The sequence below is a fragment of the Salvelinus fontinalis genome, chromosome 3 (assembly GCF_029448725.1).
Source record: "Salvelinus fontinalis isolate EN_2023a chromosome 3, ASM2944872v1, whole genome shotgun sequence".
NCBI classification, from domain to species: domain Eukaryota; kingdom Metazoa; phylum Chordata; class Actinopteri; order Salmoniformes; family Salmonidae; genus Salvelinus; species Salvelinus fontinalis.
Window position 1 is genome coordinate 64,269,284 of NC_074667.1, and position 11,256 is coordinate 64,280,539.

General features: G+C 43.0%; 1 protein-coding gene and 1 long non-coding RNA gene across 2 annotated transcripts in view; one reads left to right on the forward strand and one right to left on the reverse strand.

The window, feature by feature from the left end:
- LOC129851335 (plasma membrane calcium-transporting ATPase 2-like) overlaps window positions 1–11,256 on the reverse strand; it is a 229,177-nt gene that overhangs the window by 34,662 nt on the left and 183,259 nt on the right. Inside the window, exon 17 of the mRNA XM_055917802.1 lies at window positions 463–654. Coding sequence (XP_055773777.1) covers window positions 463–654 — 192 coding nt within the window. The remainder of the gene's footprint in view (window positions 1–462; window positions 655–11,256) is intronic.
- LOC129851336 (uncharacterized) overlaps window positions 9,299–11,256 on the forward strand; it is a 2,476-nt gene continuing 518 nt past the window's right edge. The window contains exons 1-2 of the long non-coding RNA XR_008758963.1: window positions 9,299–9,398; window positions 11,218–11,256. The exon at window positions 11,218–11,256 is cut by the window's right edge and continues 518 nt beyond it. This is a non-coding gene — a long non-coding RNA (uncharacterized LOC129851336). The remainder of the gene's footprint in view (window positions 9,399–11,217) is intronic.

Sequence of the window (11,256 nt, forward strand, 5' to 3'; positions counted from 1 at the left end):
TTGACAGTCAGCTGTGTGTTTGTTACCTGTGTGATGCAGGCCCCAGTGAAGGCCACTATGACAGACCCCACGTTGACAGTCAGCTGTGTGTTTGTTACCTGTGTGATGCAGGCCCCAGTGAAGGCCACTATGACAGACACCACGTTGACAGTCAGCTGTGTGTTTGTTACCTGTGTGATGCAGGCCCCAGTGAAGGCCACTATGACAGCCACCACGTTGACAGTCAGCTGTGTGTGTGTTACCTGTGTGATGCAGGCCCCAGTGAAGGCCACTATGACAGCCACCACGTTGACAGTCAGCTGTGTGTTTGTTACCTGTGTAATGCAGGCCCCAGTGAAGGCCACTATGACAGACACCCACCACGTTGACAGTGAGCTGTGTGTTTGTTACCTGTGTGATGCAGGCCCCAGTGAAGGCCACTATGACAGCCACCACGTTGACAGTGAGCTGTGTGTTTGTTACCTGTGTGATGCAGGCCCCAGTGAAGGCCACTATGACAGCCACCACGTTGACAGTCAGCTGGAACTGGAGGAACTTGGAGATGCTGTCGTAGACATTCCTCCCCCACATCACAGCCTTCACTATGCTGCTGAAGTTATCGTCCGTTAATATGATGTCAGACGCCTCCTTGGCCACGTCTGTACCGGCTATACCCTGGAGAGAGAAGAGGTATGGTTTAATACCATCTATACCCTGGAGAGAGAAGAGGTATGGTTTAATACCATCTATACCCTGGAGAGAGAAGAGGTATGGTTTAATACCGGCTGAACCCTGGAGAGAGAAGAGGTATGGTTTAATACCGGCTGAACCCTGGAGAGAGAGAAGAGGTATGGTTTAATACCATCTATACCCTGGAGAGAGAGAAGAGGTATGGTTTAATACCATCTATACCCTGGAGAGAGAGAAGAGGTATGGTTTAATACCGTCTATACCCTGGAGAGAGAGAAGGTATGGTTTAATACCGGCTGAACCCTGCAGAGAGAAGAGGTATGGTTTAATACCATCTATATCCTGCAGAGAGAAGAGGTATGGTTTAATACCATCTATATCCTGGAGAGAGAAGAGGTATGGTTTAATACCATCTATATCCTGCAGAGAGAAGAGGTATGGTTTAATACCATCTATATCCTGCAGAGAGAAGAGGTATGGTTTAATACCGGCTGTACCCTGCAGAGAGAAGAGGTATGGTTTAATACCATCTATACCCTGCAGAAAGAAGAGGTATGGTTTAATACCGGCTGTACCCTGCAGAGAGAGAAGAGGTATGGTTTAATACCATCTATACCCTGCAGAGAGAGAAGAGGTATGGTTTAATACCATCTATACCCTGGAGAGAGAGAAGAGGTATGGTTTAATACCATCTATATCCTGCAGAGAGAGAAGAGGTATGGTTTAATACCATCTATACCCTGGAGAGAGAGAAGAGGTATGGTTTAATACCATCTATACCCTGGAGAGAGAGAAGAGGTATGGTTTAATACCGGCTGAACCCTGCAGAGAGAAGAGGTATGGTTGAATACCATCTATACCCTGCAGAGAGAGAAGAGGTATGGTTTAATACCATCTATACCCTGCAGAGAGAGAAGAGGTATGGTTTAATACCATCTATACCCTGGAGAGAGAGAAGAGGTATGGTTTAATACCATCTATACCCTGGAGAGAGAGAAGAGGTATGGTTTAATACCGGCTATATCCTGGAGAGAGAGAAGAGGTATGGTTTAATACCGGCTATATCCTGGAGAGAGAAGAGGTATGGTTTAATACCATCTATACCCTGGAGAGAGAGAAGAGGTATGGTTTAATACCAGCTGTACCCTGCAGAGAGAGAAGAGGTATGGTTTAATACCATCTATATCCTGCAGAGAGAAGAGGTATGGTTTAATACCGACTGAACCCTGCAGAGAGAGAAGAGGTATGGTTTAATACCATCTATACCCTGCAGAGAGAAGAGGTATGGTTTAATACCATCTATATCCTGGAGAGAGAGAAGAGGTATGGTTTAATACCATCTATATCCTGCAGAGAGAAGAGGTATGGTTTAATACCATCTATATCCTGGAGAGAGAAGAGTTATGGTTTAATACCATCTATACCCTGGAGAGAGAGAAGAGGTATGGTTTAATACCGGCTGAACCCTGCAGAGAGAAGAGGTATGGTTTAATACCATCTATACCCTGCAGAGAGAGAAGAGGTATGGTTTAATACCGGCTGAACCCTGGAGAGAGAGAAGAGGTATGGTTTAATACCATCTATATCCTGGAGAGAGAGAAGAGGTATGGTTTAATACCATCTATACCCTGCAGAGAGAGAAGAGGTATGGTTTAATACCGGCTGAACCCTGGAGAGAGAGAAGAGGTATGGTTTAATACCATCTATATCCTAGAGAGAGAAGAGGTATGGTTTAATACCATCTATACCCTGCAGAGAGAGAAGAGGTATGGTTTAATACCATCTATACCCTGCAGAGAGAGAAGAGGTATGGTTTAATACCATCTATACCCTGCAGAGAGAGAAGAGGTATGGTTTAATACCGGCTGAACCCTGCAGAGAGAAGAGGTATGGTTTAATACCATCTATATCCTGGAGAGAGAGAAGAGGTATGGTTTAATACCATCTATACCCTGGAGAGAGAGAAGAGGTATGGTTTAATACCATCTATACCCTGCAGAGAGAGAAGAGGTATGGTTTAATACCGGCTGAACCCTGGAGAGAGAGAAGAGGTATGGTTTAATACCATCTATATCCTGGAGAGAGAGAAGAGGTATGGTTTAATACCGGCTGTACCCTGGAGAGAGAGAAGAGGTATGGTTTAATACCAGCTGTACCCTGCAGAGAGAGAAGAGGTATGGTTTAATACCATCTATATCCTGCAGAGAGAAGAGGTATGGTTTAATACCGGCTGAACCCTGCAGAGAGAGAAGAGGTATGGTTTAATACCATCTATACCCTGCAGAGAGAAGAGGTATGGTTTAATACCATCTATATCCTGGAGAGAGAGAAGAGGTATGGTTTAATACCATCTATATCCTGCAGAGAGAAGAGGTATGGTTTAATACCATCTATATCCTGGAGAGAGAAGAGGTATGGTTTAATACCATCTATACCCTGGAGAGAGAGAAGAGGTATGGTTTAATACCGGCTGAACCCTGCAGAGAGAAGAGGTATGGTTTAATACCATCTATACCCTGCAGAGAGAGAAGAGGTATGGTTTAATACCGGCTGAACCCTGGAGAGAGAGAAGAGGTATGGTTTAATACCATCTATATCCTGGAGAGAGAGAAGAGGTATGGTTTAATACCATCTATACCCTGCAGAGAGAGAAGAGGTATGGTTTAATACCATCTATACCCTGCAGAGAGAGAAGAGGTATGGTTTAATACCATCTATACCCTGCAGAGAGAGAAGAGGTATGGTTTAATACCGGCTGAACCCTGCAGAGAGAAGAGGTATGGTTTAATACCATCTATATCCTGGAGAGAGAGAAGAGGTATGGTTTAATACCATCTATACCCTGGAGAGAGAGAAGAGGTATGGTTTAATACCATCTATACCCTGCAGAGAGAGAAGAGGTATGGTTTAATACCGGCTGAACCCTGGAGAGAGAGAAGAGGTATGGTTTAATACCATGTATACCCTGGAGAGAGAGAAGAGGTATGGTTTAATACCATCTATATCCTGCAGAGAGAGAAGAGGTATGGTTTAATACCGGCTATACCCTGCAGAGAGAAGAGGTATGGTTTAATACCATCTATAACCTGCAGAGAGAGAAGAGGTATGGTTTAATACCGGCTGAACCCTGGAGAGAGAGAAGAGGTATGGTTTAATACCATCTATATCCTGGAGAGAGAGAAGAGGTATGGTTTAATACCGGCTGAACCCTGCAGAGAGAAGAGGTATGGTTTAGTACCATCTATACCCTGCAGAGAGAGAAGAGGTATGGTTTAATACCATCTATACCCTGGAGAGAGAGAAGAGGTATGGTTTAATACCATCTATATCCTGCAGAGAGAGAAGAGGTATGGTTTAATACCATCTATACCCTGGAGAGAGAGAAGAGGTATGGTTTAATACCATCTATACCCTGGAGAGAGAGAAGAGGTATGGTTTAATACCGGCTGAACCCTGCAGAGAGAAGAGGTATGGTTTAATACCATCTATACCCTGCAGAGAGAGAAGAGGTATGGTTTAATACCATCTATACCCTGCAGAGAGAGAAGAGGTATGGTTTAATACCATCTATACCCTGGAGAGAGAGAAGAGGTATGGTTTAATACCATCTATACCCTGGAGAGAGAGAAGAGGTATGGTTTAATACCGGCTATATCCTGGAGAGAGAGAAGAGGTATGGTTTAATACCGGCTATATCCTGGAGAGAGAAGAGGTATGGTTTAATACCATCTATATCCTGGAGAGAGAGAAGAGGTATGGTTTAATACCGGCTATACCCTGCAGAGAGAGAAGAGGTATGGTTTAATACCATCTATACCCTGGAGAGAGAGAAGAGGTATGGTTTAATACCATCTATACCCTGGAGAGAGAGAAGAGGTATGGTTTAATACCGGCTATACCCTGCAGAGAGAGAAGAGGTATGGTTTAATACCATCTATATCCTGGAGAGAGAAGAGGTATGGTTTAATACCGGCTGAACCCTGGAGAGAGAGAAGAGGTATGGTTTAATACCAGCTATACCCTGGAGACAGAAGAGGTATGGTTTAATACCATCTGTACCCTGCAGAGAGAGAAGAGGTATGGTTTAATACCGGCTATACCCTGCAGAGAGAGAAGAGGTATGGTTTAATACCATCTATACCCTGCAGAGAGAGAAGAGGTATGGTTTAATATCGGCTGTACCCTGCAGAGAGCGAAGAGGTATGGTTTAATACCGGCTGAACCCTGCAGAGAGAAGAGGTATGGTTTAATACCATCTATACCCTGCAGAGAGAGAAGAGGTATGGTTTAATACCGGCTGAACCCTGGAGAGAGAGAAGAGGTATGGTTTAATACCATCTATATCCTGGAGAGAGAAGAGGTATGGTTTAATACCATCTATATCCTGGAGAGAGAAGAGGTATGGTTTAATACCATCTATATCCTGGAGAGAGAGAACAGGTATGGTTTAATACCATCTATACCCTGGAGAGAGAAGAGGTATGGTTTAATACCATCTATACCCTGGAGAGAGAGAAGAGGTATGGTTTAATACCATCTATACCCTGCAGAGAGAGAAGAGGTATGGTTTAATACCGGCTGAACCCTGGAGAGAGAGAAGAGGTATGGTTTAATACCATCTATATCCTGGAGAGAGAGAAGAGGTATGGTTTAATACCATCTATACCCTGGAGAGAGAGAAGAGGTATGGTTTAATACCATCTATATCCTGCAGAGAGAGAAGAGGTATGGTTTAATACCGGCTATACCCTGCAGAGAGAAGAGGTTTGGTTTAATACCATCTATAACCTGCAGAGAGAGAAGAGGTATGGTTTAATACCGGCTGAACCCTGGAGAGAGAGAAGAGGTATGGTTTAATACCATCTATATCCTGGAGAGAGAGAATAGGTATGGTTTAATACCGGCTGAACCCTGCAGAGAGAAGAGGTATGGTTTAATACCATCTATACCCTGCAGAGAGAGAAGAGGTATGGTTTAATACCATCTATACCCTGGAGAGAGAGAAGAGGTATGGTTTAATACCATCTATATCCTGCAGAGAGAGAAGAGGTATGGTTTAATACCATCTATACCCTGGAGAGAGAGAAGAGGTATGGTTTAATACCATCTATACCCTGGAGAGAGAGAAGAGGTATGGTTTAATACCGGCTGAACCCTGCAGAGAGAAGAGGTATGGTTTAATACCATCTATACCCTGCAGAGAGAGAAGAGGTATGGTTTAATACCATCTATACCCTGCAGAGAGAGAAGAGGTATGGTTTAATACCATCTATACCCTGGACAGAGAGAGAAGAGGCATGGTTTAATACCATCTATACCCTGGAGAGAGAGAAGAGGTATGGTTTAATACCGGCTGAACCCTGGAGAGAGAGAAGAGGTATGGTTTAATACCGGCTATATCCTGGAGAGAGAGAAGAGGTTTGGTTTAATACCATCTATAACCTGCAGAGAGAGAAGAGGTATGGTTTAATACCGGCTGAACCCTGGAGAGAGAGAAGAGGTATGGTTTAATACCATCTATATCCTGGAGAGAGAGAATAGGTATGGTTTAATACCGGCTGAACCCTGCAGAGAGAAGAGGTATGGTTTAATACCATCTATACCCTGCAGAGAGAGAAGAGGTATGGTTTAATACCATCTATACCCTGGAGAGAGAGAAGAGGTATGGTTTAATACCATCTATATCCTGCAGAGAGAGAAGAGGTATGGTTTAATACCATCTATACCCTGGAGAGAGAGAAGAGGTATGGTTTAATACCATCTATACCCTGGAGAGAGAGAAGAGGTATGGTTTAATACCGGCTGAACCCTGCAGAGAGAAGAGGTATGGTTTAATACCATCTATACCCTGCAGAGAGAGAAGAGGTATGGTTTAATACCATCTATACCCTGCAGAGAGAGAAGAGGTATGGTTTAATACCATCTATACCCTGGACAGAGAGAGAAGAGGCATGGTTTAATACCATCTATACCCTGGAGAGAGAGAAGAGGTATGGTTTAATACCGGCTGAACCCTGGAGAGAGAGAAGAGGTATGGTTTAATACCGGCTATATCCTGGAGAGAGAGAAGAGGTATGGTTTAATACCGGCTATATCCTGGAGAGAGAAGAGGTATGGTTTAATACCATCTATACCCTGGAGAGAGAGAAGAGGTATGGTTTAATACCATCTATACCCTGGAGAGAGCATGTCTGTGGGCTGAGGTGCGCAGAGAGAGCAGGTGTCCACATACTTTTGATCATGTGAGTGTATGTTAGCATGTCTGTGGGCTGAGGTGCGCAGAGAGAGCAGGTGTCCACATACTTTTGGTCATGTAGTGTATGTTAGCGTGTCTGTGGGCTGAGGTGCGCAGAGAGAGCAGGTGTCCACATACTTTTGGTCGTGTAGTGTATGTTAGCATGTCTGTGGGCTGAGGTGCGCAGAGAGAGCAGGTGTCCACATACTTTTGGTCGTGTAGTGTATGTTAGCATGTCTGTGGGCTGAGGTGCGCAGAGAGAGCAGGTGTCCACATACTTTTGGTCGTGTAGTGTATGTTAGCATGTCTGTGGGCTGAGGTGCGCAGAGAGAGCAGGTGTCCACATACTTTTGGTCGTGTAGTGTATGTTAGCATGTCTGTGGTAGTGTATGTTAGCATGTCTGTGGGCGGAGGTGCGCAGAGAGAGCAGGTGTCCACATACTTTTGGTCGTGTAGTGTATGTGAGCATGTCTGTGGTAGTGTATGTTAGCATGTCTGTGGTAGTGTATGTTAGCATGTCTGTGGTAGTGTATGTTAGCGTGTCTGTGGGCTGAGGTGCGCAGAGAGAGCAGGTGTCCACATACTTTTGGTCATGTAGTGTATGTGAGCATGTCTGTGGTAGTGTATGTTAGCATGTCTGTGGTAGTGTATGTTAGCGTGTCTGTGGGCTGAGGTGCGCAGAGAGAGCAGGTGTCCACATACTTTTGGTCGTGTAGTGTATGTTAGCGTGTCTGTGGGCTGAGGTGCGCAGAGAGAGCAGGTGTCCACATACTTTTGGTCGTGTAGTGTATGTTAGCATGTCTGTGGTAGTGTATGTTAGCGTGTCTGTGGTAGTGTATGTTAGCATGTCTGTGGTAGTGTATGTTAGCATGTCTGTGGTAGTGTATGTTAGCATGTATGTGGTAGTGTATGTTAGCATGTCTGTGGTAGTGTATGTTAGCGTGTCTGTGGTAGTGTATGTTAGCGTGTCTGTGGTAGTGTATGTTAGCATGTCTGTGGTAGTGTATGTTAGCATGTCTGTGGTAGTGTATGTTAGCGTGTCTGTGGTAGTGTATGTTAGCATGTCTGTGGTAGTGTATGTTAGCGTGTCTGTGGGCTGAGGTGCGCAGAGAGAGCAGGTGTCAGTCAAGGAGCTTCGCAGGCTATGCTTCTTGTGGTGGGATGTAAAATCATCAGGCTGCTTAGCAACTCTCAGAACTGGTGAACTCTAAACCGATTAGCATTTTTGCCTCATCTTCCTCTCCTAAAAGGCCTAGGCTACTACATGTGTTGTAGTAGGTTGCACATTGCTACAATAATCTGGAAATAGGGCAAGAAGTGTTGCTTTCCTTCGATTTCCTTCGCTTTCCTCAGTTTTCCTTTGCTTTCCTCAGCTTTCCTTCGCTTTCCTCAGCTTTCCTTCGCTGTAGCCTCAGTTTTCCTTTGCTTTCCTCAGCTTTCCTTCGCTTTCCTCAGCTTTCCTTCGCTGTAGCCTCAGTTTTCCTTTGCTTTCCTCAGCTTTCCTTCGCTTTCCTCAGCTTTCCTTCGCTGTAGCCTCAGTTTGCTTTTGACACCTCATTAGATTTTTCCCATCTTGGTATTGTTTGTTCAATTTCCACTTATTGTGGCCTAAAATAGTTGTCATTCAAAATATTGTTGTGATTGAGAATAACATAGACTCCGACTGACATAATGGTTCCCATTTAAAAGCAGAAATCTTTAAAACAAACACTTTATTCAAATATTTGGCAAAAATGTTTATTAGTAGGATTAGGCTTTGAGCTGTTTGCTTCACAATGGCATGGAAGGATTTTTACAAACCAGATTCCTGTTTCTGATCATGAAAGAGCAAAAGAGAAGAAATCATCTGCTATTGAAGAGAGAGGAAACAAAAACAGAGAGCTAGTGCTGCTTTGGAGAAACGTAAACATGGCTACATTGTTCTCCAACATCTATACATATATTTATTAATATATCTTTAATAAATAGGAATATAATGTAGACATTTAACGGCACTGTTGTTTAATGTCTGACTGTTCTCTGCTCCTCTGCTCTGCACACGTTGAAATAAGTTAGGTATCCTCTGTCGCTATCGACGATGGCTGTGAATCGTCAGTCATAGAAGATACTATCGTAATATCACCTAACTGAGGTATGAATATTTAGTCGTTCATTATTCTGATTCGGGGGAAATAAAAGTGTGTAAACTCATCCTCAAAATGTAAATATAGCTACAGATATGGAGATTCAGATAACTGAATAAACATAATTTAGTTATTCCTTATTTTATATGTGAATCTAACACCATCATATTGTACTGTATGTGTAATGCAGTGACCTGAATAGCAATGTTACAGTATTTCCGATTGTGTTTTATCCCATTTGTCCACTAGGGGGCAGTCCTGTTCCACTAAATCTACAGCAGGGCTGGTGGGGTTACTGTGTGTAGTAGTAAGGATGCTGCTTGTGTTATACCTGGACGTTTCAAGGTTACTAACAATGGATCCACTCCACAGTGAGTCATAGTAGTTGTAGCTAGCTGTAATGCTAAAGTGAGTCATAGTAGTTGCAGCTAGCTGTAATGCTAAAGTGAGTCATAGTAGTTGCAGCTAGCTGTAATGCTAAAGTGAGTCATAGTAGTTGTAGCTAGCTGTAATGCTACAGTTGTCATAGTAGTTGCAGCTAGCTGTAATGCTAAAGTGAGTCATAGTAGTTGTAGCTAGCTGTAATGCTACATCAATCATAGTAGTTGTAGCTAGCTGTAATGCTACATCAATCATAGTAGTTGTAGCTAGCTGTAATGCTACATCAATCATAGTAGTTGTAGCTAGCTGTAATGCTACATTAATCATAGTAGTTGTAGCTAGCTGTAATGCTACATCAATCATAGTAGTTGTAGCTAGCTGTAATGCTACATCAATCATAGTAGTTGTAGCTAGCTGTAATGCTACAGCTGTCATAGTAGTTGTAGCTAGCTGTAATGCTACAGCTGTCATAGTAGTTGTAGCTAACTGTAATGCTACATGAATCATAGTAGTTGTAGCTAGCTGTAATGCTACAGCTGTCATAGTAGTTGTAGCTAACTGTAATGCTAAAGTGAGTCATAGTAGTTGTAGCTAGCTGTAATGCTACAGTTGTCATAGTAGTTGTAGCTAGCTGTAATGCTACAGTTGTCATAGTAGTTGTAGCTAGCTGTAGTGCTACAGTTGTCATAGTAGTTGTAGCTAGCTGTAATGCTACAGTTGTCATAGTAGTTGTAGCTAGCTGTAATGCTACAGTTGTCATAGTAGTTGTAGCTAGCTGTAATGCTACAGTTGTCATAGTAGTTGTAGCTAGCTGTAATGCTACAGCTGTCATAGTAGTTGTAGCTAGCTGTAGTGCTACAGTTGTCATAGTAGTTGTAGCTAGCTGTAATGCTACAGTTGTCATAGTAGTTGTAGCTAGCTGTAATGCTACAGTTGTCATAGTAGTTGTAGCTAGCTGTAGTGCTACAGCTGTCATAGTAGTTGTAGCTAGCTGTAATGCTACAGTTGTCATAGTAGTTGTAGCTAGCTGTAGTGCTACAGTTGTCATAGTAGTTGTAGCTAGCTGTAATGCTACATCAATCATAGTAGTTGTAGCTAGCTGTAATGCTACAGCTGTCATAGTAGTTGTAGCTAGCTGTAATGCTACATCAATCATAGTAGTTGTAGCTAGCTGTAATGCTACATTAATCATAGTAGTTGTAGCTAGCTGTAATGCTACATTAATCATAGTAGTTGTAGTTAGCTGTAATGCTACATTAATCATAGTAGTTGTAGCTAGCTGTAATGCTACAATAATCATAGTAGTTGTAGCTAGCTGTAATGCTACAGTTGTCATAGTAGTTGTAGCTAGCTGTAATGCTACAGTTGTCATAGCTAGCATTTCTGTTCTATCTAGATCAAACTTCCTACAATATTTATGTATTACCAACATTGAACCATGTAGGTTATTGAGAACGCATTGTCTGTGTCCTAGATGGCACCCTATTCCCTACAAAGTGCACTGCTTTTGACCAGACCCTATGGGCCATTGTCAATAGTAGTACACTATATAGGAAATGGGGTGTCATTTGGGAAGGAGACATTCTCTTTTACAATAACAACTTGGGCCCAGTTTCCCAAAAGCCTCTTCAGGCTGAACTCATCGTTAGAACCTTCGTAGGAGCATCCAAGTATTTATGCTGCAGTAGTTTATGTGTCGGAGGGCTAGGGTCAGTTTGTTATATCTGGAGTATTTCTCCTGTCTTATTTGGGTGTTCTGTGTGAATTTAAGTATGCTCTCTCTTTCTCGCCATCTTTCTCTTCTCCCAGAGGACCTGAGCCGCAGGACTACCTGGCCTGATCACTCCT